The following is a 26,991-nucleotide window of genomic DNA, read 5'->3' on the forward strand; positions in this document are numbered from 1 at the left end:
ACCACTGTTGAAAATTTTGATTTTATTTGAGCTTAATTACTATAAGAATTGCACCATGTATGACACCAGTTTAAAGCTACAAAAGATTTTACTGCAATGAAAAAGACAACAGCTTTGAAAGCGTGTATACAAGGAGCAATTAAGCACAGTGGATGAAGTTTGCTTCCTTGTTCCTGTCTTTACGAAACTAAAATTTCGCACTCCATAAGATGCCAGCATTTGTAAAATGACGTTGTGCACAATAACCTAATTCCAGCTTATTTTAATTTTTCTTTTATATTGCATCTATACGTAAACAAACATGAAGGCGGAGCTCAAGTGTTCTCTAAGTTTCTAATCGTTGCACTAGAAACATTTGAGTGATCTACAGGTACTCATTTTATCGCCGGTGCCCCTTAACGTCTCTGCCTCCATAAGCGTCTCCTTCATTGCTGGACAGCGCTTCTTTAAAAGCATGTTTAATAGTTCCAGTCCGCTACATGTTAACTTCTTGTGCGTGTACACACGACGAAAAGCCTTCAGTCTCGTCCTTCTAAAAATTGACCCGCCTGATGAAAGGCGCAGCGTCGGCCGCGAACGATTCCCTCGCATAATAAGCGGGGCGCATTCAGCAGGACATGAGCGACATGCCGTTGTTTCCCCGCTTTTCACGGCGGCTTATTTTCGTGACCTACACACCAGAGACTTCCGAAACAGAACGCCGCGCGCCGGCCCGTCGTACGCGCGCACACCGCACCGCACATCACCCCTACGACGCGGTGATATGCGGCGGATGGACACACCACAGCAAGGCGGACAACACGCCTACAAGGGATCGCGACGCTGTGGCGCCAAAGACGTGTTGGAACTCATAGTCGTGGTCGTTTTGATATGGTGTCTAAGTGCTCCTCGCTAATTGGATCACCGCTACAGGTACTACGAAGAGTAGGCTGTCGTTCGCAGTACTTCGTGCAGGAGTGACGTGCTGGGAAGCCACTCTACCGAGCAGCAGGAGCTCCATTCGTCTCCGCGGTCTTCAGAGAAAGAAGCAGCAGACGACATCCGTGGTAACGTGTATTAGCTGCGCCTCGTTTGATTGTTCACCTGTCGCAGTGCAACTTCGCAACTGGGTGTTGATCTCGCGTACACGCTTGCGCGAGTCGCCGGTTTTTTTCTCGGTTGCCCGCGCCGGCCGCGCTTTATCGCCCGGTCGCGGTTGTTGACATCGCGACAGAGTGGTGCCCGTTCGCTTTCAGATTCGGCGACGTGATGCGCGAGATTGCACGGGAGAGAGACTTGTTGTTCGCGCGCTATATTTAGTGCGGCTCGCCTAGCCCATGTCGTCCGTTCGTGTCGTTCTAGGCCGGCTACGATGGAGGCGAGGATCAAAGAAGCGCTAAAAACGAAGAAACTCCGCGCTACTGGCCGCGGAGGCAGTGGCTGCATCAACGAAGGCGAAGCGTTCGAGACCGACGATGGTGAAGTGTTTATTAAGAGAAACTCCAAGCCACAGGTAAGTTGCGGGTTTCTCTTGTCTTGAGCGAGATGATTCGGGACGCGTTCGGGAAGCGCACAGTAATTTACGACTTACTGTACGCTTCTTTGTGCAGGCACGGACGATGTTCGATGGCGAGTACGCGGCCTTGAAGGCTATCCTGGAGACGGAAACCGTGAAAGTACCGAAGCCGTACGTCGTAAGTATATTAACTGTCGCGATATATTTCGAAGCGTCCCCCGAAAACTCAGTGGGAGTGTCGGATATATACAACTAAATGCTGTTGTGTGATTCGCGCAAACCTGCGACATTTAAGTGGCACTTGTGTTAGTACATTTCACCGCAGACTCTGACTCGATCGGCGACGAATTCATTCTGTGTACTAACTGTCTTTCTAGCGAAAGTCAAGGTGACATTCGTAGATATTAACGGCCTTCGCAAAAACCATTTTCGTTTTGCTCAATGTGAGGACGAGTGTATGATCTGCAAGCTATAAATTCAGTGATGCACATAGTGTAATAGTTTGCCCAGATGGGTAGCAGTACACGTTCTTGCTATTTTTTTTATTTCTCTCCTGAAATTGCACGTCTGCATGCAAACATAAAGGAACCTTTTGCTTGTGAGCATGTATGATATCTAACTGCAAATAGTCATTAGAAGAAGTGTTCGGGCGTTTAGAAATGTCGGCAACAGAGTTAAGGATAGTTTTGCATCTAAAGGCATTCCGAGATTCAAGGTCGCAAGCCGCACATTATAAAAACTATCTTGTGTCACCATAATCATAATTATGATATGTTTCCTCTCTTGTTTCTGTAAAAGAAATAGCTCCCTCAATTAAATACTGTCACTGCATGATTAGTATTTCAAAAGAAGTAAACTACAACAGAGAAGACTGGGCTTTTTTTTTTTTGTTCCTTTGCCAAGTTTCACATCCCCCTTTTCAACAGTTTACGACAGTGGGGCCAATGACTGGCACCTATATGTCACTTGCGTTGGCTCTCATTTTTTGTGTGCCAGCAGCATTTGTGTGGCTGTCGGGAAAAAGAAAAAGTAGGGTTGCCTGACTAACTGCAGCTTAATTGTTGGGGCCTCCAGTGGCACTGACAAATGCCCCCTCGTGTAGGTGGTTGACAACCCTTCCGGCGGTGCAGCCCTGGTTATGGAGAGCGTGCGGATGCGCCAATTGAGCCGCCACTCGGAGCTCCTGGGCAAGCAGCTGGCAAGGTGCCCAACCTCAGGGCTGGGCGTGTGGCGACGCGTGACTAATTGACGCGCTGTCACCTGTCAAACCTTATCTTGCAGCATGCATTTGCACAACAGCCGCAAACGGGACGAGGGAAGCTCGGTACACGGCTCCCGGAACGAGTCTAGCTACGTGGACCAATTTGGCTTTGACGTCACCACTTGCTGTGGGTACCTGCCACTGGATAATAGCTGGCATGATGACTGGGTGGTAAGCTACGTACTGCGCAGAATATGACATTATGTTTGAACATTTAATAGCATATTCTTGGATTACTTGGCCGTCATTATTGACCTGGCTATGCCACTGCAGTACAACAGCCTGTCCCATGTTTCTCTAAGTAACCCGATCGTGTGATAGATGCAGCCACGTTATCTCTGTAAACTTTTCCATTCTATATGCCCACCTAGTTCTCTTTTCCTTGTGCTGCACTTACCTTCTCTCGGAGTCTTGTATGTTACTCTTCATGATCAGCCGTTATTTTGGTTTGTCGCTACATGCCCTGCCCATAATGACATTTCATATGAGATGTCATTAACCCACGCGTATGAAATGTCACTAACCCACGCGCGTTCCCTGATCCACTCTGCTCATTTCTCATCCCTTAATATTTCACCTAATATATTCTTCTCCGTGACTCACCGCATCTCTGAATCCCGGTCCTGTTAATCCTGGAAGTTAACCCGGTCCTGTGCTTGCTGCTGCCAATTTATACCCGCAAACTTCTTAATCTCATCTGCCCACCTAACCTTCTGTCTCCCCCTTAACCCACTTGCCTTCTCTGGGAATCCAGTTAGTTACCCTTAACGACCAGCGGTTATCCTGTCTACGCGCTACTTGCCCAACCCATGTCCATTTCTTCTTCTTGATTTCAGCTATGATATCCTTAACCCCCGTTTGTTCCCTAATCCACTCTGCTCTCTTCTTGTCTCTTGAGGTTACACCTACTATTTTTCTTTCCATTGCTCGCTGCGTCGTCCTCAATTTAAGCTGAACCCTCTTTGTAAGTCTCCAGGTTTCTGCTCCGTAGCTAAGTACTGGCAAGATACAGCTGTTATATACCTTCCTCTTGAGGGATAGTGGCAATCTACCTGTCATAATTTGAGAGTGCTTGCCAAAGGTGCTCCACCCCATTCTTATTCTTCTAGTTACTTCACTCTCGTGGTTCGGCTCCACGGTTATTACCTGCCCTAAGTAGACATAGTCTTTTACAATTTGAAGTGCGCTATTACCTATCTCGAAGTGCTGCTCTTTTTCGAGGTTGTTCTACATTACTTTCGTTTTCTGCGGATTCATTTTAAGACCCACCTTTCTGCTCTCTGTGTCTAACTCCGTAATCATGAGTTGCACTTCATCCCCTGAGTTATTCAGCAATGCAATGTCATAGGCGAAACGCAGGTTACGAAGGTACTCTCCATTAACTCTTATTCCTAACTGTTCCCATTCTAGGCTTCTGAAAACCTCCTGTAAGCACGCGGTAAATAGCATTGGGGAGATTGTGTCCCCCTGCCTTACACCCTTCTTGATGGGTATTCTGTTGCTTTCTTTATGAAGCACTATGGTAGCAGTTGATCCCCTGTAGATTTCTTCCAGGATGTTTATATATACTTCATCGACGCCCTGATTCCGCAGTGTCTGCATGACGGCTGATATTTCTACTGAATCAAACGCCTTCTCGTAATCTATGAAGGCTATGTATAGTGGTTGGTTATATTCTGAGCATTTCTCTATTACCCGATTGATAGTATGAATGTGGTCGATTGTTGAGTAGCCTGTCCGAAATCCTGCTTGTTCTTTTGGTTGATTGAATTCTAATGTTTTCTTTACTCTGTTAGCAATTACCTTTGTAAATAGCTTGTATACTACAGAAAGCAAGCTAATTGGCCTGTAATTCTTCAAATCCTTGTCATCTCCTTTCTTATGTATTAAGATGATGTTAGCGTTCCTCCAAGACTCTGGTACCCTTCCCGTCAGGAGAAACCTCGTAAACAGGGTGGCTAGTTTTTCTAACACAATCTCTCTTCCATCTTTCAGCAGATCTGATGTTACCTGATCCTCACCAGCAGCTTTGTCAATACATACAAAGAATCAAATGCAACACATATGTAGGGTGTCCCACATAACTTGAGCCAAGAATTTGAAAATGAAACACTTCAGTGGCGAATTAAACCAAATGCGTACTGCTCACACTAGCATGTAGGTAATTGAGCCACTGTTTTTTTATTTGTCCCCACACTAATTAATAAAAAATTCTTAATTACCTAGTTTTTTAATTATGGGATGGAAACCCAAAATATGAACACTGAGATGTAGAGCACTTTCAGAAACCACCGACTAAATTGTTGCCTGTACGATACCTCTAGCGCTGTTATTTTTTCCGTGTTGTAAAGAAAGCCTACAGCAGCACTATAGCAGTGCGCTTGCAATCCGTCACATGGCTTCTTTTCACATTTCGCGGGCTTTCTTTACAATGTGGAAAAAATAAATGTGCGAGACGTGTCGTACAGGAAACAATTTGGTAGGTGGTTTCTGAAAGTGCTCTACATCTCGGTGTTCATATTTTGGGTTTCCAGCCCATAACTAAAAAAATAGGTAATTAAGAATTAATAATAATTAGTATGGGGAGAAATTAAAAAATAGCCTGAGTACCTACAGGCTAGTGCGAGTAGTATGCGTTTGGTTCAATTCGCCTCCTAAGTGCCTTTCACTTTCAAATTCTTGGCTAAAGTTATGTGGGACACCCTGTATAGAGAAGTTGCCACTTTTGTGTGTTGTCTTCATTTTGTATGTTTTTGCACCTGTCAATAATATTGGAACATGGCGTACATTCTGAGTAGGGGAAAACCTAAACCAGCAGCCCTTACAAAAATCGCACATGCAGTTCAGTTGCATGTCAACAAAAAGTTTGTTGAAAAACAAAGAGGGTCAACAAAAGAACGTAAGAATAACTATGAAGACTTTAGTAAGACAAAAGAGCTCCCAACACATGGAATTGTGATTGGCTGCTTTTTGTCAGTGCAACGGGTAAAGCTTTATTGACAGATTGTTATAGTAACGCGTGCATTATTTACTAGTGGTAAATAGCATAGCCTTGATTAGTATTCTATAGCAAGGGGGAGAGAAAGGAATACGAGATTGAGGAGAAGGAGGAGGAGGAAAGAATGAGTTCAAAGAGAGAGAAGAAAAAAGACAAATAAAAAGAGGAAAAGAAGGAGAGAAAGAAAAGGAACAAGGGCAGAGAAATATAGAAAGACAAAGAAACGAATGGACATATAGAGAAAGGGAGGGACGCAAAATAAAAAAAAGATTAAAAAAAATGAAACAAGCATAGTCGTTTATACTATTGTATAGCAAGGGGTGAGAAAAAGAGGAGAGATATGGCATAAGCCCAGCCAAGCCTGGATTAGCTAGGTGCCCAGCTGCGCAGCTGTGACTGGGCCTTGTGGGACTTTGTGCACGCGGTGTTATAGTGGTTTATCATAAAAAGTGCACGCATACACTTTTTGTATGTATTGTTGAGGATAGCATGCTCATTGCCTATGCACCACCTTCATCCACTATGTAAGAAAATTTCATTAACGTCGCAAATTCCAAGGCACAGTTGGGTCATTTGTTGGAAGAAATGCCATGTTCTGTCAAATAGAGGAGTGAATCTTGGCAAGATGCCGAGTGCGATAAGACAATACTGGCCTTGCGACTTGCCATTACAATGTGGCAACAAATGCAGAGTGCTGAGGCTTGGTTGTCAAAACATGTGCATATGTGAGGCTACTTCAATCCAAGAATGTCACTTGGTTAACATAGCTCGCACCAAATGCATGTTATAGTTGCTGAACCTTCTGATAGAACAGCTTGTCTTATGAATATAGTAACTGGTCACGTGCCATTTGTCGCAGAAAAAGAATGAAATTGCGGTGATTGTTAATGTGCAAGAAGAGTAATCAATCAAATGTAATCAATCACAAATATAATTGATTGCAAGCAATTTATATTTAATTATGTACAAATATCTGGCCTAATGAGTCACCATAGAAAGAATTGTACCTATTACCCCAACGTGTGGATTTTACACTTCTTAAAGGGGCCCTGCAACACTTTTTGATCATGGTCAGAAAACGCTGCTGATAGGTAGTAGATGCTCCCAACAACACGCGAGCCAAATATAAAAGTTATCATGTACAGTAAAACCTCATTAATTCGAACTCATTTATTTTGAAATTCCACTCAATTCAAAATATTTCCACTGCCCCGTATTTTGCAATGCAAATCTGAGTGGATAATTTGAAGCAGCGGTTAGCACCAGTCTGGTTAATTCGAAAACCTCGGGTGCCATGTATGTGCCAACTCCAGATCTCGGTTTCGCCCCAAATCTGCGGAAACGATGGCCTTCAAGAGCCACAAGATAATAAAACGTAGTGATACTGATGAGTGGCAGCTTAACCCTTTGAGACGCTATTTACACAATTGCGTGCATCACTCGTTTTTGCTATTTGTAGCAAGTAGATGCTAAGGCTGAGGAAGATGTATGAAGTGAACGTCCTGCATAATAAACTTGTCCTTATTTAACTCCATTTTGCAGTGTACTGATACATATAATCACTTTTCTGAAAACACTACATGTTTGACAAGACATGCCGCTTCCTGCAACCAATGTGAAAAGCAGAATGTTTGTTCGCTAAAAATGGACACAACCATAAATGAATTTTGCACTACATTCCTAGCCTGAGATATTATTCTGTTGATGCCAAAAGTAAGCACCAATGACGTCAGGGTAAAGAGATAATTAATTACAACTTAATTAATATGAGTCCCTATGACACACATAAATGCTATAATTATCTGATTATTGTTGTAATAAAATACTTAGTGCCTTGAAGTGACTTTGTTGTGATTTGACAAATTTACAGACAGTTTTTCATAGTTGGTGTATGAAAGGGATAAGCATGCCAGCTTCGCTACTTCTAGTTCCCACGTTAAAGAACCCCAGGTGGTCAAAATTTCCGGAGCCCTCCACTACGGCGTCTCTCATAATCACATGGTGGTTTTGGGACGTTAAACCCCACAAATCAATCAATCAATACTTCTAGTTCCCCCCCCCCCCCCCAGAAAAAGAAAAAAAAATCGTGGTCAACCGAAACGTATGCCTGTGGAAAACAAGACGTACTTCACTGCTACACAGCGATGACGTGCTGGCAGCATATTATACATTTCTCGCTACATCAGTGCGTCATAATTCACACCTTGCTTTGGAGATTGTAAAGAAATTTAATAAAGCATGGTTTGGCAGAATTTGCAATGTATGCGAACCTCTGATTCCCTGTGACTCCTGCACTTTGCGCACTTGCACTGCTGGCAGAGTTCTTGCCTGCAATGCCTACTTCGAAGACTAAGTTTGAAAACTTCAATGATCATACTTTCTAGTCAGAAAATACAGCGAATTTCGTCACAGTGACCATTATTTCACTATTTGCTTTACCAGAAAGAATGTCCGAATGGTCACATCATGATGTGCTGACGCATCGAGGAGCAGGCGGCATGCTGGCCGCGTGTCACTACTGTGTTGCAGTAAAGCACGTTTTGGTTTCTGAAGGTGCGAATTTTAGTTGAATCACGAGAGCGTTTTCATTTTTTTTTTCGGCGGCAGCAAGGTGGCCGCCGAAAAAAGGCAGTCTGACGACGCTGCAGTGTTTCAGATCGCGGACGAGGCTGACCTTGATAAAATTCACTAGTTTGAGGGTTACATATGTTCGTTGCTATTCAATAACCAAAAACTTGTCAAGATGGATTACCACGAATTTGCCCTGCCACGTCATATTACTCCAGTCAGCAAAAATCTTTTTTCTGTTCTGCACATAAATACATGCTCGGCTGCTTCTAAGCACGAAGAAATATGTGATTTTGTCACTGAATTTAGTTTGAAATTTTCTGCCATACTGCTCACAGAAACATGGTACAATGATGGATGTACCACTCTAAGCTTACCCGGTTACAATAATTTCTTTCTGAATAGGCCTCAACAACGAGGTGGTGGCGTCGCTATCTATGTTAAAGAAGGTCCAAGATATGTGTTGGTACCAGATTTTTGCAAAGTTACTGAGGACTATGAAATACTGACACTGCGGGAAAACACAAAATTTATAACCGTTGTATACCGTCCACCCCATGGTAACACATACAATTTTTTTTCCTTTTTTGAAAATCTTCTAGATTATATCTCAGTAAACAACCTTCATCTAGTTTGTGGCGGTGACTTCAACATCAACATTTTGGAGAGCACACGCGAGGCGGCCGATTTTCAAAAGATTCTTAGCTCTACTGGTTTCACTAATTTAATTAGTACTGCGTCACGCGTGACACTTAATACTGCCTCAGCACTTGACTTAATTATCACGAACGTTGAAAATACAGTACTGCACGCGGGAACATTAGCATCAGGTATAAGTGACCACTGCCCTGTATTTGCTGCATTTGATTGCATTGTTACTGACAAAAAGCGCAAGTTCGAGCCTCTCGTTATTCAGCACTTATCTCAAGCAGCCTTGCAGTCGTTCGGGCATGAAATCAGTAAGTGCGATTGGTCACATGTCACGCGAACGAAAGACGTAAACGAGGCTTATTGCAGATTTGTTGAAACTTTTCTGCGCATCTACGTTAAGCATTTTCCCTTCAAAACCTATAAACAATCTAAAAAGATAAGAAAACCATGGGTAACGCGTGCGCACTTGGATATGATAAAAAATAAAAATAAACTTTATCATCTATTTCTGCGCACACGATGCCCGTCACAGCTGACAGAATTCAAGTCACTACGAAATAAGCTGAACAGCGAGCTTAAGCGTGCTAAAATTACTTATTATCATTCCATTTTTTCTGATATCTCGAAGAAACGCCCAGACGCTGCATGGAAGGTAATGAACTCCGTTTTGGGTCGTGACAAGAAGCATGTAACTCCGGAAAGTATTCTTGTTGACGGTCAACGTGTTACTGGCACCGTGTTGGCTGAACACTTTAATGCATACTTTGTGAACGCTGCCATGCCTGATTATAAGAGGAAATCTGGCAGCATGTCACATACTCAATTTTTGGAATACAGCGTTAGTGACAGTTTGTTTTTAACTCCAACCGATGAAGATGAAATCGTTAGAATGTTCATGAGTCTCACAAACAGCAGGGCCCTAGATGTAAACAATATGCAGATAAAACCCGTAAAATACGTCATTGCCTGTATCTCCTCTGTGCTAAAGCATATTTTCAACCTTGCAATGGTTACTGCTACCTTTCCCGAAGAAATGAAGAAAGCGAAAGTTTCTGTAATATACAAAGGAGGTGACCAACAGTGCATGAAAAACTACAGACCAATATCTGTCCTCCCAGTCTTTTCCAAAGGTTTAGAAAAAATTATCTGTAATCGCATAACAAGTTTTTTTTCTAGCAAACATATCCTATCAGACTCGCAATTCGGGTTTCGAAAAGGAAGGTCAACTGAAACAGCCCTACTAACAATGAAAGAATTTATAGTACACAACATCGAAAAGAGACTTTACACGCTAGGCCTGTTCATTGACTTTTCCAAGGCGTTCGATTCGCTCAGTCATCAGATTCTTGCGGACAAGTTGTTCGCATGTGGTATTCGCGGGAAACCATTAGATTTATTGAAATCTTACTTGCAAAACCGCCAGCAATACGTGTGCTTGCAGGGCTCTAAATCGCCATTTCTTTCTATTTCAAGAGGCGTGCCACAAGGAAGCATTTTGGGACCCCTATTATTCAATTTATATATAAATGACCTCGTAAATATTGATAAGTCAGCAAAATTTGTCATATATGCCGACGACAGCACCATACTATTTTCGGGGCCTAATGTGGGTGATCTTGTCTCTGAATGCAACAACACACTGTCAACGCTGTCAACATGGTCCAGCCTAAACGAACTAAAGATAAACCCAACAAAAACTAAAATTGTTATATTTCATGCAAGAAGCAAAACAGTTCAACTATTAAACCCAATTTCATATGAAGGTCAAAACATTGCTGTGGTAGACGAACACAAGATACTCGGAGTTACTTTTTCCTCTCACCTTAGTTGGAACTCGCATGTAGAAGAGCTATGTAGGAGACTGTCATCAACTACTGGAGCATTATCACGATGTCAACGCTTGCTCCCGACAAAGGTAAAGCTTCAAATATACTACGCGCTCTTCGCATCCCACCTCAACTACTGCAACCTGGTTTGGATCACCACAACTAAACAGAACCTAAATAAAATCTTGCTTCTGCAAAAGAAGATTCTCCGACATATTGCAGATATTCCCTACCTGGCCTCAACTAGAACAGTCTTTCAAGAATACACTGTCATGCGGGTTCAGCACTTATACAAATTTCGGGTCTTACAAGCTTTCTACTTTTCCGACACTTATAAAAAATTCCTGGAAACTATATCCCACCTAAAACTTAATGACACTACCATAAGTACGAGACATACTTTAGCGTGGTTTGTTCCTCATTACCGAACAACATACAACTTACAAGCATTGCACTATAATTTGCCATCTATCCTAAATGAATATACCGAACTTACTACTGCTACACACCGGCAGTTGCGTGAATTTTTTACGTCTATGTTGTAGCCCTCGCATTGATATGTCTTGACTATGCAAATTTTAGCTTATCTTGTCATACCGCATTCTTCTATTTTCAATATTCTGTGTTTGATCATTACGCGATATTGCTATTCCGTAAAATTTCTATACTTTCTGTACCTTTCTGTATTACAAAGTTGTTTATGCTGTACTAAACGTTTAAATGCATAATCTCATTTTGACTCTCTGTATGCTATTGTTATTGCTTGATGTAATTCAAACTGCAATTTTTACAATATTGCTCATGTATATTTACGTATGATCTTACAAGCCCATTTTGTACTGTTAACGTCGTATGCTGCCAATTGTAAAGGGTCTTCAGGGACCAAGTCAAGCTGCCTCGAGCAGCTTTTATCCCTGAAGCCCATCCAGAATTTCTCTGGTGAAATAAACTTTGACTTTGACTTTGACTTTGGCCGGCCATTTCCCTATATTTTGGGCAAAATTAAGTGTTGTGGAAAAACATAATCCTTCGAGTCGCATACTATCTGGCACAGCAAACGATCAGTCCTGATTACCTCGAATAATTCCAAGTGCCTTGCATCCCACTTTTTTCAAGTTCTGCTAATTTAAAAAAATCGATTAATTCAAAGATTCCTCACGGCCCCATTGACTCCAAAGTAATGAGGTTTGACTGTATATCCAGTATTAGCCAGTTTTTTACATGGGCACGCTCTCTTTTAGGCATCACACTTTTGCTTAGCGTTGCATAGACATAGCTGTCGCTTCCCTCTGTTGGTCCTGTCCAGGAATTCTTTTGCCGGCAGCGTATTGACGCCCAGGTGAGAATGGCCCAGGAGAAGTACCACGATCGCGAGGCTCCAGAACTGTGGTCTCTGCTGGTTCACAAGGTGCCGTCCTTCTTTGAGGGCCTGGAAATTGAACCTGCTCTCATTCACGGTGACCTCTGGGGCGGAAATGTGGCCGAGTATGAGGACGGACCGAGTAAGCTTCTGTTATCCTAGTTAACTGCATCGCACCCTTCATCACACCCTTCTCTCTCACTGCCTTTCACAATGTCTCTACAGGAAGGACGCAGATGTACTGGCACTTATAAAATGTGCATATGCAGTAGACTCATTAAATGGAACCTGAAGGGACCACGTTTAATTTGATGAATAAGGCTGTAAATTACAAGTAGGAAACCAGTCTTGTTAGAGGCAGTTGTTTACTGGGAGCCTAGCAAAAGGGTTTGTTGCTGGGCTAGTTGGTGTCGGATCACATACATTCAACCTCATTACATTCAAACCTCAATATAACAAAGTTGCATCTTACACGAAAATAAGTTCGTGATCTGTGGAAACTCGTAATAAAGGTATATTCGTAACACATGTTGTTATGTTTGTAACACCTGTCGGTATCTGTTTCAAGACTATTCTTCATTGATTTAGTTATAACCAATATTTTATTATATCTAGGTTTATTATATTAAGGTTTGAGTGTATTTTGGGAAACAGCAGTTGCTTTTTTATGGCCGGATACATCTTAGATGACTGAAGCAGGGTTGCCAATAGGCTTTTCAACTAAAGAAATAGTAGTTCCTCTCATGTACACGATATTCTTTAATAGCGGAGTCACTGGCTGTACAAAATGAGGCATCACTCTATAGCTTCCAGCCACCGGTACAGGTTTGTGTGCTGCCACCTTTGAGGTTGATATGCCACTGCTTTCTGGAGCTGTACCTGACCATTGTAAACTCCCTTGAATACAATGTGGACTTTTTTTAACTTTGTACTTCACTGTTGATAGGTTATTAAACGTATGTGATGCTGTTCGTCTTAGTTTTTCATTGCAGTAATCACGTCATAGTTAACATTTACATCTAAAGTACTTTATTTCATTCCAGAAGCTAGGTCATTCCAGTTTTGTAGTACAAATAAGGTGTTCCCTACCACACCTTGGCAACAGCTATATTTGTGCAGCAGAATGTGGACTTTCTATGTGACCCAGCAATTATGACTTAATTATTTCAGACGTCATGCAACTCTGGCAGTACACAATTCTGCACAAGGAATGTTTAAGAATTTTGCATGCAGTATGGGTATCTTGCATCTTTGTATTTGAGTTGTTTCTGGCTTGCTTCACATGAAACTAAGCAAGGTAATATTAAGGTAGGCTAGTAGTTTTTCATAAAAGACAGGTTATCTTTCACTTGGCACTTGTGTAGCTGCACCTCTTTTTTAACTGTATTACAGAATTTGCCAATGTTGTCTGCAAGTCTCTAAAACGAAATGTTTAGTTTCTCATTATGTGTCTGCACATACATGTGCAAGTGGTGTGCGTTCCATGAAGGTGTCATAGTTTACTCACATTTGAAAACATTTGTGAGGTGTCCCTACTGCATCTTAATTGTTTAGATGCATGTTTCTTTTAGCTGTGTGATAATCTGTAGTCATCAGTGATCTTATCCACAGCATGCTTAATTCACAGTGTCTGTTCCTTAACCATGCATGAAAGCAAAGTAAAAAATAAAATAAAAATGTTTGTCATTTCTTTGCAGTTATATTTGATCCAGCATCGTATTACGGGCACGCGGAGTTTGAGCTGTCCATAGCAAAGCTGTTTGGAGGCTTTGACGGCAAATTCTACTCGGCGTACTTCAAGGTTATACCCAAGGCGGCGGGCTTTGAGAAGAGGCTGGACTTCTACCATCTCTTCCACTACCTCAACCACTGGTAGGTGACAGCATCCCATGCGTTAACAACACGTACTGAAGGGTGGGTGGGGGAGAGATGTTGAACAGTAGTCCCAGATTTGCAGACTTGTGTGAATATTCGAACTAATAATGCAGTGTGCATTCGAATTTAAAATATTAGGAATTTGGAGGTATTTGAAATGAACGAATAGGTGTATTGGCCTGGTGTGTGACTGATTGCGGCGCTGAGAACGGCGCTTGTTTGACATCAATCTGGGCATTCACTCGCTTTCGTTTTGAAGTCTGGTGCCGTATAGAAACAACCGTGCGGGATAAAGCTTGACGAAGAAGCAGTTCAGTTGGTTATCTGATATGTGATGGCTACCACCGCTGTTAGGACAACCGTGGGTCTCCGCTTTTAAATAATTTTGAAAGCGCAGTGCTTTGTTTGATATAACTGAGGGCCACTGCTTGTCTCTGCGAGGAGTGCTGCGCAATGTAAAATGTTAAAAGGCACATATAGATTATGTTAACTATGCTATATTGCTATTTTATTGGCCTTCCTAGGCTCATGCATAAAATATGGATTTATACTCCACCTCTCCACCTGCAGTCTTATGTTGTAATGGCAATACAAATTTTCGGAGCTGTAAAATATTTATGGTCTCTTTTTATTTACAGGAATAATAGAAATTTGTAGCACCGCACTTAAATATTTCATTATTAAGTTAAGAAGTGTCGCTGCTTTAAATATTCGAACTAGTTCAGAGTGGTAACCAGGCTTTTAATTTAGAAACATTAGCACCATGCAAAATGTGTTATGAGCTTGACAGCAACTGCAGACCTGCGGTGAACATAACTTCTATGTTAGGTTACACGAAGACATTGCCTCAACCTGCGTAACACATGTTATGTTACACGCTGTGGTGACCCCGCTCCTAACTGCAGCTGAGGATCACTGCGGGTTCACGCTTAGCGAGCCACAGGGCCGCTACTCCGTTTACTCGCGTGTAGCGCACCGCTCCGCGCGCGCTCAACTAATAAGGCGTTTAGCGCGGCGCGGCAAATAGACAGTGTTCTAATGCAAAAGTACACGACACTTTATTGCCTCTGGCGGCACCCCGAACAACAGTACAACGTCCGCTCCCGGGACGCGGGTAGCAAAGGCACCCGCACGCAGACGTTCACAATAAGGGGAAAACCGCGAGCACGTCACAGCTGGCAATGGCGAGCTTTGACACGCCGGTCGGGAAAAGGTCCCTCGCGGCTATGCTGCGCACTCTCACCATGGCCAATGGGCCTGGTCGCGAGTGTTAGGGCAAACCTCGTACGCGTAGGCCTAACGCAAGTGCGGCTCGTTGTGGTACGACCACTTCAAGCACTAGGCACCGCTCTGGGCTTAGCGTACGCTACCGAAGCCAGCACTCAAGTAAACACGCCTGCCGGGGTGTCCAAGGCCACCCCGGGCAGGCTACAGTCCGCGATTCCCAAAGGGGACGCAGACGAAGGAAAACACGTGCTTACCCGGCGCCGTCCACGGAGAAAGAGAGCGCTCCATTGGAGCGCACGTACCGCGTGCCGTGCCCGCACGTGGCGCCATCTATCGCCACGTGGTGTTAACAGAGCAGGAAAGCAAAAGGGTGTGGCCGTGTGGCGGAATGCCCGCGAAATGGTAGCGGGCGCGCCTCAGATCCCCACAACGCGTAGACTTCACCGCAGTCTATCACGACGGAGACGTTGTGTGGCGGGTTGGCAAGTCTACTTGTTTGGAGGACGAGAGCCACGATGGTGATGCGATCTCTGTTGACAGCCTCGACCGCGCATTCAACAACGTGGTCTGCATTGTACGCCGCATCGCCCTTGATGAGACACCGCGATGTTTCAGATGCTTTATCTAATCTTGTAGGTGCTGAAATAAGGCACGGTTACTAAAATATAGAAAAAAACAACACCTGAACAAATAGTGTCGTTCGGCAGAAAGTGTGTTAACGAGTGAGGACACACACACACATAATTACACTTTCTTACCCGCAATGCGGTCAGTGGCTTTGGTGCACTCGTCTGCCATCCGAAGGAATTTCTGGCCCTGTCCATTGGGCCGCAACTAAAAGAAGATTATAATCACACTTGAAAACAGCTGTTGAATGTGTTCATTGACCACCGCAAGGCTGTTAGTTTGACGAAGTTTTCGTGTGGAGCAGACGATCTGCATACAGGAGCTGCGGCGGCTGTAGCGCACTTCAAAGTGGAATCATAAAATTGATGTCACATGCAAGAGGGTGCCACTCCAAGATCTCGAAGCCAATGTTAATCCGCATGTCACTTTTTGTAAAGGTGGTTCCATTGCATTAAAGGGGTGCTGTACTGTAAATACACTTGTCCAGGAAAAATCCGCACTGCTGCGAAGCCCCGCTTGAAAATTAAACATTAAATGAACATGTAACCGTCTAATAGTTCATAATTTTTTTAATTTTAAAAGCTTGTTATACTCGCTTATATGCTTTAGATATTGTAAATTTTAGAACATCATGTATTTCACATGTATTTTACTTGCATTCTACCGAAACTCTAGTCCTGCTAATATTCTGTGTTACTTCCACTTCCTCTGAACCACAAGGAATGACATTTGCACATGCGTTGTTTAAATTTTAAAATTTAAAATATTATACGGGCTAGTTAGTTCATGACAGATATGCTCATTTTGATTTATAATATATCCGTGTGCTTATGTTGAATTCCAATGGCAGAGTCGGAGCAAGTTTTTCTGCTCCTTTCAGAGCAAGTGTGTTCCAATGACTGAGTGAGAGCGAGAGTCAAAAGTTTCAATGAGAGAGCCGGAGGGGATTCAGAGCGGGAGTCCCTCCGTAGAGCAGGAAAAACTACTCCGCCGAATTTGGTGAAGTGGACCGGAACTCGGCGTGACGCATTTCCTTTAACACGTTTGCCTGCTTGGGGGCGCGGCTGGCGCAGCGCGAGTAGGCGCGAATTGTGTTGATAATGGCGGACGGCATGGACGGCTCGGCTACCTCGGCAAAGCGTGCGGCACTGCTTCTGCTACTCGATAGCGACAACAGACATCGTGGACAATAGCTGTTGCACGCTTGGCGTGATATCCATTCCACTCAGGTGAATAGCGCTGAACAAGCAAACGAACGATGCGGCGATGCTGGTAAACCACGTGGGAAACAGACAGCGGAAAAGACCACGCGCAAGGTATCCTGGGTAACGCGGCAGCTTCCGCCTTGCTCCAGCAGGGCGGGTTGTGTTCCGATGGCGGATTTGGAAGATTTGCTCTACGCCAGAGTCGAGTGCTCGCTCGCGAAGTCGGTCGGCTGCACCAACTCCGCCATTGGAATTCAACATTAGATTTGGGTGCACGTTAGAGAACCTCAGGTGGTCGCAATTTCTCGAGCCCTCCACTACGGTATTTCTTGTAATCATATGGTGGTTTTGGGACGTTAAACCCCACATATCAATCGATCGAATTATAATATATGATATATACTACTCAAATTCAATTCGAAATTATTCAAACCAAAACACAATTCGCTTCAAACCTAAAAGTCACTCTTTCCACAAGCCTACGAATTTGGCATCAGTGATTAGTTTTAGAAAGTTGCCTTTGTTTGAGACAGCTGGAGGTCTTCAACATATTTTAGAGAACCCGAGGTTCTTCAGCACGTGCTCGCCTTGGAATTATTCTGCAAAGCACAAAGTTATGGGCTCAATAAATTGTTATAAAGTAAAAGCATTCATTATCGCACTGATGTTGTGCTACTTGCAGTGCATGTAGTCTTGTATTAAGATAGTGCAAACTAACTTGTAGTCTTTGTTTTCTACATATGTCACATTTAGTGATAATGGTGCAAGCAGCGTTACTGGTTGCCGCACATATGCTCATCTGAGCCACTTTTGTCGGTTGAAAAACTACTCCTAAGTGTTATCACCAACTGCAGCATGAAAATAAAAAATAATGTGGTACATGTTTGAATGTTCATAAAGCGAAGCTATTGTGGGCTGACAGGCAAGTGTGAAATTGTGTTGAGGACTAGTTAAGAAGAGGGTTTTCTTTCTTTGATTAGCCTTTAGCCTTGTGTGTGGTGATTCGTAGTACACTCAGATGTCATTATAACAAAGTTGCATCTTACACGAATAAGTTTGTTATAGTGTGCAAAAATTTGTTATAAAGGTTTGTTCTCAACACTATGTCAATTGCAAGACTATTTTTTATTTACTTTATTGTAACCGATATTTCATTATATCCATGTTTGTTATATTGAGGTTTGAGTGTAGTATACAGTGGGACCCCGATTATATGACTTTCAGGAGACGAAGTAAAATGTTCGTATAATCCGGGTGTCGTATAATCGAAAAACTGAAAATATAGGCTGTGACACTCAGTGTTGCTGTATATTATTTATATGTATTATCTTTCTTGAATAAATAAAATAATTTATTTTTCTTTAAAAAAAAAATGGGTACTGATCGCCTGAATAAGCCCACGGCACGACCTTGTGCCTTTGCTAAGAAGGGAGATTAAATTATTTTTGTCGGTGGCAGCTAATAACAGCGTTACTTAGTTTATTTTTCTTTAAAAAAAAAATGGGTACAGATCGCCTGAATAAGCCCACGGCACGACCTTGTGCCTTTGCTAAGAAGGGAGATTAAATTATTCTTGTCGGTGGCAGCTAATAACAGCGTTACTTAGTTGAAAGAGGTGTGAGCGAGTCTTTAATGTCAAATTTAACCAGAATTCTATCCTGCGCACATATTTTTAGCAATAAATAGAATCCGAAAATTGCCTGCACGTGAAGACGAAAGTGAAACCACGTTGCCAATAGCCTCCCATCAGAAGAGTCAAACACAGTGTCATCGCTATCACATAATGGCAACGGACCACGAGTGTGCGTAGAATGCCTTTGTGCGCAACAACCGATCTGTGCACGTTGTAATTTGTGGCTTTGTGAAGTGCCACTAGTGATCTCCCGCTTTTGTTATGATTCTACGACAAGTGAAGGTAATTTTGTACGGTGAAAGCAGATGCGTTGTGCCCTCATGCGCCCGCAAGCCTGTGACTGCGAGTGCGACAAAGGCAGGAGATCAGTTGTATGTCGACCAGGAAATGTTTCCATGGAGAGAAAACATGAAAATATTACCTTTTCAGCCAGCTGGAGCTACTCTGTGTGGATAGAGTTCGACCAGGTAACGGCTCCGGATACATACGCACGTCATCGCGGCGTGTGTAGAAGTGCATGAACTTTCAGGAGAATAAATTTTTCATTCTAAGAAGGACATCCTGTCTCACTCTCTACTTCTCCAATCGTCAACCTAGGGATACGCAAGTTCATAGTTTGCGCTCGTGAATATTTGGTGAACGTTTGATTCGCGTAAAGGGGATTTTTCTTTCGGACGGAATCTTAATGTCGTCGTACGATGCGGGGTTGCCTGAAAACTGCATTGCATAAACAAAGATTTTAATACATTATGTCTGTGTGGATTTAACCGAGACCAAACCGATTCTTTCTAAAATGCCGGTCATCGCAAAACAGGGGGACGTATAATCGAAGTTTCACTGTCTTTTCTCTTCATTTGCGAACCCTTCACACAGTCACTTATTACTGTAGCATCCTTGCTGTATACAATGCTCTTTGTGATTAGTGTTGCCATAGCAATGTTGATTGGTTGAAAGAAGACAACATCCTTACTTCACTAGCCTTTAAGAACACTGTTTTTATGTCCAATCAAAAGTTGCATGGTGATCCACCACAAGAACACTGTTATAAGAAATGTTGAGGCAAGAAATTGGACGCGTGCACACACACACACACACACACACACACACACACACACACACACACACACACACACACACACACACACACACACACACACACACACACACACACACACACACACACACACACACACACACACACACACACACACACACACACACACACACACACACACACACACACACACACACACACACACACACACACACACACACACACACACACACACACACACACACACACACACACACACACACACACACACACACACACACACACACACACACACACACACACACACACACACACACACACACACACACACACACACACACACACACACACACACACACACACACACACACACACACACACACACACACACACACACACACACACACACACACAGTTTACTGTAACTATTCTCCAAGATCCAAGATTGTACTGGCAATGGGCTACTTTGCAGTTTGTTTGAAAAAGCCAGTTTTATTAAAACGCATTTTTATCACTGAAACGTTGGAGTGATTTTGATCTGTAGCTGCACGTTTTACAGGAACCATTTTGGTGGTGGCTACCGCAGCTCTTCTCTTTCCACGATGCGGCGCCTCCTGAAGTGAGAACTTGCATTGTAAACGCGCCGGCATCGCTCTACGCCAAAGCGCCACTGGCAATGCCTCCTGTCGTTCGTCGTCATTGTGGCCACTGATGTTGTTACCGTTGTGATTGTCGCATTGTTGTCGGCCTACGTCGTGCCTGTGCTTGTTGAATGTTGCTATACCAGTGTCTTTCCGGTGGATGCGCCACAACTGTATGAACGACTCTGGGTGGCATGCTAAAAAAACGGAAACTGTAGTGAAGAGTATGCAGACCAAACAAAGATCTGATGGTGCAGCTAAATTCTTGCATGCTTGCAGGCACATACAGATTCGTTGCAAAATTTCAACTCTTTAGAGGACCTGTTTACGATTGTTATAACGACGTTACAAACATTAAAAATTGTTTTAGTGTTGTTCACTTCAGGAAAAGTAGGAACTTTGGGATTGCAAATACTGGGGCCGATCATTTCAGACCTGCTCTGTCATTCAGCCCCACCCGCATCAACATCCACTTCGAACAAACAATATGTTACGAATTCCAAAGTTCTGGTCATCGTCACACAAACTATTCCCATCATTTCCAAATATCATTGATTGATATGTGGGGTTTAGCAAGTCCCAGAACCACCATATGATTATGAGAGATGCCGTAGTGGAGGGCTCCGGAAATTTTGACCACTTGGAGTTCTTTAATGCGCACCCAGATCGGCGCACACGGGCCTACAGAATTTTCGCCTCCATCGAAAATGCAGCCGCCGCAGCTAGGATTAGATCCCGCGACCTGCGGGTCAGCAGCCAAGTACATTAGACACTAGGCCGTCCGGCGGGGCAATTTTTCAAACAGCGTAGCAACACTCTTGTTGTTACCTGTCAGCTTACTGTTCTTACAGAACGAAAACAGTATTTTGGTCATGGAACACTCTTCATTTTGAGCGACAAAACAGTATGTACTATCTTTAATTTTTTGGAAAATCTTGGTGTACTTTATTTTAATTCTTGATCAATTGTTTCAAGTGCTACAGTTGAAAAAATGTCCTCATACCTTTGTGCCAGTGGGAGACATGCATAACATAAAATGTGGAAAATTGTGTTTCCAATTTTCGTGAAACAATTATCATAACGTTTAACTTTCTGCATGCGTTTAGTTTGCACGTCTGCAAACTCGTGCAGGAGACAGCAACTCTTAGAAAAAAGAAGCTGGCATGAATGGTGTTTACCGAAGGCATACCGAGTCTTGCAGATTCGTTTTTCAAAGCATTTCTTCACAGGCTTGTGATTGCTCACATGTTGAATGTATGTCTACATTTTGTAGTCCCAGTCTTATTTTTTAATAACTTGTTTTTCTGTAATCTTCGTTTATGGCACCTGTCATCATAAGGCTCTAAGGGTATCCAATGTAGTGTAACATTCATGTTTCAAACTGGCTACACAGTAACATTGTTCTTGGTTGCATAACCGGTTCTCGGTTGAGGCAGAGTAAAAGAGAAACAGAGCTGTGAAATCAATAAATTGCACATAATGCTGCTGTATTACACCACAGCTCTTGCAAGTACTGCTGTCATTCTTCTTGGGAATTCAACAATGAAACCATTATCTTACGATTTGTTTTGAACCTATCCAAGACGTGTCTTACAACAGTACACATTAACACGAGGAGCATTAAATGACAGTTTCAAGACACCTTTTGTTTTTTTCTGGCCCCCGAAATTTCAACAGCATTGTTATATATTTTTGCAAGAATGGTGAAAATATGAGGCAAGCAGTAATTAAGACAAGCAATCAAAGTACAATGGGCATTACTTGCATTTTTTTCATTCAGTTGTATTAATTATATGACAAAGGCAAATGAAAGAAAACAAAAGGAAAAAACTTAACGAACCCACAATGTTCACATTATCTGTGATGTGCACTGCCAATTGTGCTGTGGCGGCGGTCATCCTTTCCTCCATTTTGTTGGGTGTTCGTACATATATGTAACCGTGTGAATTTAGCTAGCGCCAGTAGATTCCATTGGCAGTGAATGTGTAGCATCCTGTATTGCCAGATGGCATCGAGCAGTGCATCAACTTCGGCACTTATACTGGTGTAACGTGAGCACTTTCGATTGCAATCACAACCGATCTGGATTACGTTGAATGAGGGTCATATGCTGCCACATAGTCACTTTTAATTGCGGTCAGGCCTGATTGGGAGCGAGACAATCACAACCTGTGCATATAATCTTGCTCCTAAATTACCAGTCGTCTGACGTCTGTGCCGAGCTCGATACAGATTGCTTTTTTAACCATGTGGTAGTGATTGTCGGTGATGGTGATTAAGAAATCCGATTGGATCGGCCCTGATCACAATCAAGAATGCCCTCACGACACTGGTTTTTATGGTGCCTAAATATTTTTACAAGTTTCATCGCCTGTGGCATCAGCTCCAAGGACTAAGTTTCTTTGTGCAGACCTTTTCTTGGATCAGCGCGACACACCTCGTCTTTCTTTTGTGCATGTCCTTGGAATGCATTTTAGTCCTAAGCTCTTGATAAACACTAACACTACTGGCCTTCCCTCTGGCGAGTGTCTAGTGAAAAAAAGGTTGGTTGATAGGGCAGAACCTGGCATAGGTGGTACTTTTAAGGCCTCTGTGTCAGTTTCGTCTTGCCGTTAGTACAGCCAGCATGCATTGTGTGGCCATGGAATGTTATTGATCTCAAACAAGTGATCACTTGAGGACTTGGACAGAGGTGCATCTGCATGGTTGTGTGTCTGCATTCCACTTTTAAAATGCCTTCGAGTTTGGTGTTGCAGAGCAGCCGTCCATGCTGTTGACGCTGAAGTCGTCGTTGTCAGTTGTGATTGTTGCTTTTGTTTGTTGACCTGTTACCAGTTGTTTTGCTGACTAATATTTGTAAAGATTGCCGAGTGCGATTACCTGGCGTTCATTATAACTGTAGTACATAGTTTCATATACTTCGGCAGCAAAATTGTAAGGCAACAGCTAAAGACAACCTTGCATGACACAAGTGTTGAATGTTGTTTCTCAAGTTCTATGACTTGAACAAAATTTCGTTAATAGGTATCTAACACTACATGTCGTAACTCCAGGCTATTCAGAATGTGCCGCCATTGTTTAGAAGTAGAGAATTATTTATATCTAAAGCCATAATATATGGAAGTTCTTATGTGTTTTTTTTTTCTTGCTGTTGAATTGGTGTTTATTACTATTGTGAATAAAGCTGGCAATAGAAAATGCATTTCTGGATAGCAAAGCTAGCTTTTGTAGAAATTGCATTGAGAGGCACACATCTCCAATACTCAAAATCGCACTATTGGCAGGGCAGCGAATTTTTCACGCAGTTCGGATTGCTTTAAACTTTAAGGCAACGGAAAAGTAATGGTCAGGCTATATTAACGGGTGCAGAAAGCGATGCCTTTAATTTTGCTTTGGCTTCTGTGTACAAGAAATTAAAAAATAATAAATGTACACAAAACAACTGTTAGCATGTACCTGACTATAGAGTATAATTTTGAGACAGTATCTTTGTATAAGTGTTTCAGGAAAATAAATGTCACTGTGCACTTGTGCATTGTGTGTATCACGACTCGTGAGAACATGCGTGAAGTGTGCGTGTTAACGTGCAATCACTGCAGCATCACTGAAACCTAGAAGATTTTTTCACTAGAACTTTTCCAGAGGACATCGCCGTATTGAGAACACTTGCATAGTGTCATACAATTATAGACTTACAATACTGATAGCCTGAATTCATCTTGCTCTTACTATATCAGCTGGCAGTATTCACTATGCTCTTTAACACATTGAAAAACATACCAATAGCATCTGTGTGTGAAATCATGTAGTTCTGTTCTGTATTGCATGAAAGGTTACACATTTGTTACTGCAGTGCTCCCACTCTTGTGCCAAACGAGATTTTCTGCACCATCCTGATAAGAAAGCATGACTTTGCACCTAAACGTGCCAAAATGTTGCCTCCGAGACGGTATCTGCAATCCAATCTCGGAGGTCATGACCAAAATTGGCGACAGTATCAAGACATGCTTGACGTAGAGGCTTAATAAATTGCGCTCAACATTACTGAAATTCCTGTTTGCTACTTGAGATGCTTTCGAACAGCACGACCTTTGTGCTTGCTTGCCGTACAGTGCTGGCAGTTAGTACAGCTGTGGAGGAAAAAAAAAGGTTCAGAGGCAGCACACTTAGTGTCTACAAGACAATGTATTCTAACTTTGTGTTTCAATTTACAGGTCAGTCGATCCCACGCACGTCGTATATTTGTGCAGCGGTTAGATAAAAATCTTCCTCGTTTGAGAGTGCTTGTCCTGCATGAATCTTATTTGTAGTCTTTGTAGTCGCCTGTCTGCTGAACACCACACTCTTGCGTGTTCAGCTATGATCACTTCTTTTGAACGAGGAGGGGGGGGGAGGGGACGTGCGCGAAAAACTTGAATAGTGAGTGGGCGAACTATTCGAATTGTGAATGGAAGAAAGGGGCGACGTGACGGAAGTCACAAGGCTGCGCTGACGTTGCGGGCAAAGGCGAGAGACCATTTCGCCCGACATGTTGAGGCAGACCAAGAGGACTCTAACAAGATTGTGCCGGGTGGCGCTCTCCTTCTTCCCTGGTTGCGAATGGCTTCTGAAATTGGCTAATCTTGGAGGCCATCTTATGGTGCCTCGTTTCCAGCGTTTCTTCATTGACACTGAAGCACCTTATAATATATCTAGTACTTGAATGTCGGGATATTCCAGGTCGAGACCTGCATCGTGCCACTGGTTGCGTGTGTCAAGCATGACAAAGAGGTGTTGTGCGGTCCCGTGTGTCACTTAGACTTACCTTAAGGTTACTCTCATGCAAGAAAAAAAACTGGAAAGGAAAATTTTCTCTGCAAATTAAGATTGTTGCAAAACGCATGTTCACTATCAAACTGAGAACCTCAATATATTCACTGCAACAGAACATCATTAAATTCATTAGCTTCCTAGAAAAAAGCATGTTGTTATATGCACCATTAATTCTATAGTCAAAAGTATTTTATTTTTATTGTGTCCAAGCTGTTTTTAAAAACATGGCCAAGCTAGCAGCAGTGAATGCAAAATACTTCAGGAGATGTAGCAGCTAAGGTCTCGGCACCTCCAATTAAACAACAAAAGTCTAGGCTCTGTGAACTGGTTGGTTGTTCTCATTTTATGATAGAAAATACAAATTTAGATCTTTTTTTTGCATTTAGACGCACAGCAATACTGCTTCAGAGCATGCCAGAACTATTTGGAATTATGCTCGTCATTTTGAGTGTACAAAATCTCTTAAAAGCCTTTAACAGTGTGCATGTGGTTGCTATAGAACACATACTTAGGGTGCTCCAAAATTAATATCTAGTTGCTCCAAAGATTGCTCGAAATCTCGCTTCATGAGTGGAACCACTGTTACTCGTATAAAAGCTAAGCTGCCTGGGCTGTTGGGGTGCTTGAACTACAGTTAAACTTTGATACAGCCAACTCGATAAAACTGGCACTATACTTCATTATATTACTAAAAGTTTATTACAGTGATATTCAAGTACAAATGCCTCTGGCACTTTTCCTTCGTAGAAACGTCACTACCGCAGTCGGGATTCGATTCCGCATTCTTTAGGTGAGTATTTGAGCACTATACAAACGTGGCGGCTGACCACAAAAGAATAACTTGACATCCCGACTTCCCTGGTAAGAACAAGGCTTTCATTAGGAAAGCTGAATTGTCGTGGTCACTGTTTCTCTACTTTTCACAGCAATGCCACATATGTCTATGAGGTGTCAAAATGAGCTGGTCTGCGAGTCCGCAGGAATCGCAATGAAGTAATGCTAGCATAAGTTGCCTTAGAGTTCGTGTGCTTTCACTGGCTGTTCAAGTTTTGCCAGCATTAAGGACGATACCTACTGCAGCATTAATTGCTACCCATACAATCTTATAAGCGCTGCCATCACCAAATGCCAAGTTTAAAGCACACGTTTCTTTTTATCATGATGCTAGCCAACGTGATGGGCCTCGACTTTACGAACACCTGCAGTCGCAGCTAGGAGTCGTATTCTGGTCTCGTATGTCGTACTCTCATACAAACACTTGCTACCCATCATAGGTCGCAATGTCAGTGATTTAGACTAAGCCTCTCTAATCTTGCTTCTACCAGACTGCTGCCATTGAGAAAAAAAAAAGGTGCGACCTTGTGCTCTCGCTAGGATGAAAAAACACCAAGCAGCCCTTACCAGTCGGCAAGTTTGCAAATTCACACATTGGGAAATAGGGCCAACAATTCTGCAACTTTCATGCAGTTACTTAATTGGGATTTAACATCTCGTAACCACGATACGATTATGAGGGACGCCGTAGTGGAAGGCCTGAGAAATTTCGACGGCCAGGGGTTCTTTAAAGAGAGCCTAAACCTAAGCACACAGACCTCTAGAATTCTGCCTCCACGGCAACCACAGCAGGGTTTTTATCACATGACCTCCGGGTTCCCAGTCGAGCGCCATAACCATCACGACGGGTTGTTCACTTGCTTGCATCATGGTTAAATGCTATGTGCAACGAATAAGTTAATGAATTACACAGGCAAGTGTTTT

General features: G+C 42.8%; 1 protein-coding gene across 2 annotated transcripts; it reads left to right on the plus strand.

Annotated features, from left to right (window-relative positions):
- Window positions 1–483: 483 nt before the first annotated feature.
- LOC119172357 (ketosamine-3-kinase) lies at window positions 484–23,954 on the plus strand. 2 transcript variants are annotated; one of them, XM_075890043.1, is made up of 8 exons: window positions 484–1,046; window positions 1,342–1,492; window positions 1,590–1,673; window positions 2,598–2,698; window positions 2,777–2,927; window positions 12,106–12,301; window positions 13,857–14,031; window positions 19,156–19,298. In XM_075890043.1, the coding sequence occupies exons 2-8, from the start codon at window positions 1,352–1,354 to the stop codon at window positions 19,235–19,237; spliced, it is 930 nt and encodes a 309-aa protein (XP_075746158.1). In that variant the 5' UTR covers window positions 484–1,046; window positions 1,342–1,351; the 3' UTR covers window positions 19,238–19,298. The 2 variants fall into 2 exon arrangements, with proteins under 2 accessions (XP_075746158.1, XP_037279320.2); XM_037423423.2 differs by lacking the exon at window positions 19,156–19,298 and adding an exon at window positions 20,340–23,954 and having other exon boundaries at window positions 492–1,046.
- Window positions 23,955–26,991: the final 3,037 nt, after the last annotated feature.

The sequence above is a fragment of the Rhipicephalus microplus genome, chromosome 3, assembly GCF_043290135.1.
Source record: "Rhipicephalus microplus isolate Deutch F79 chromosome 3, USDA_Rmic, whole genome shotgun sequence".
NCBI lineage: Eukaryota > Metazoa > Arthropoda > Arachnida > Ixodida > Ixodidae > Rhipicephalus > Rhipicephalus microplus.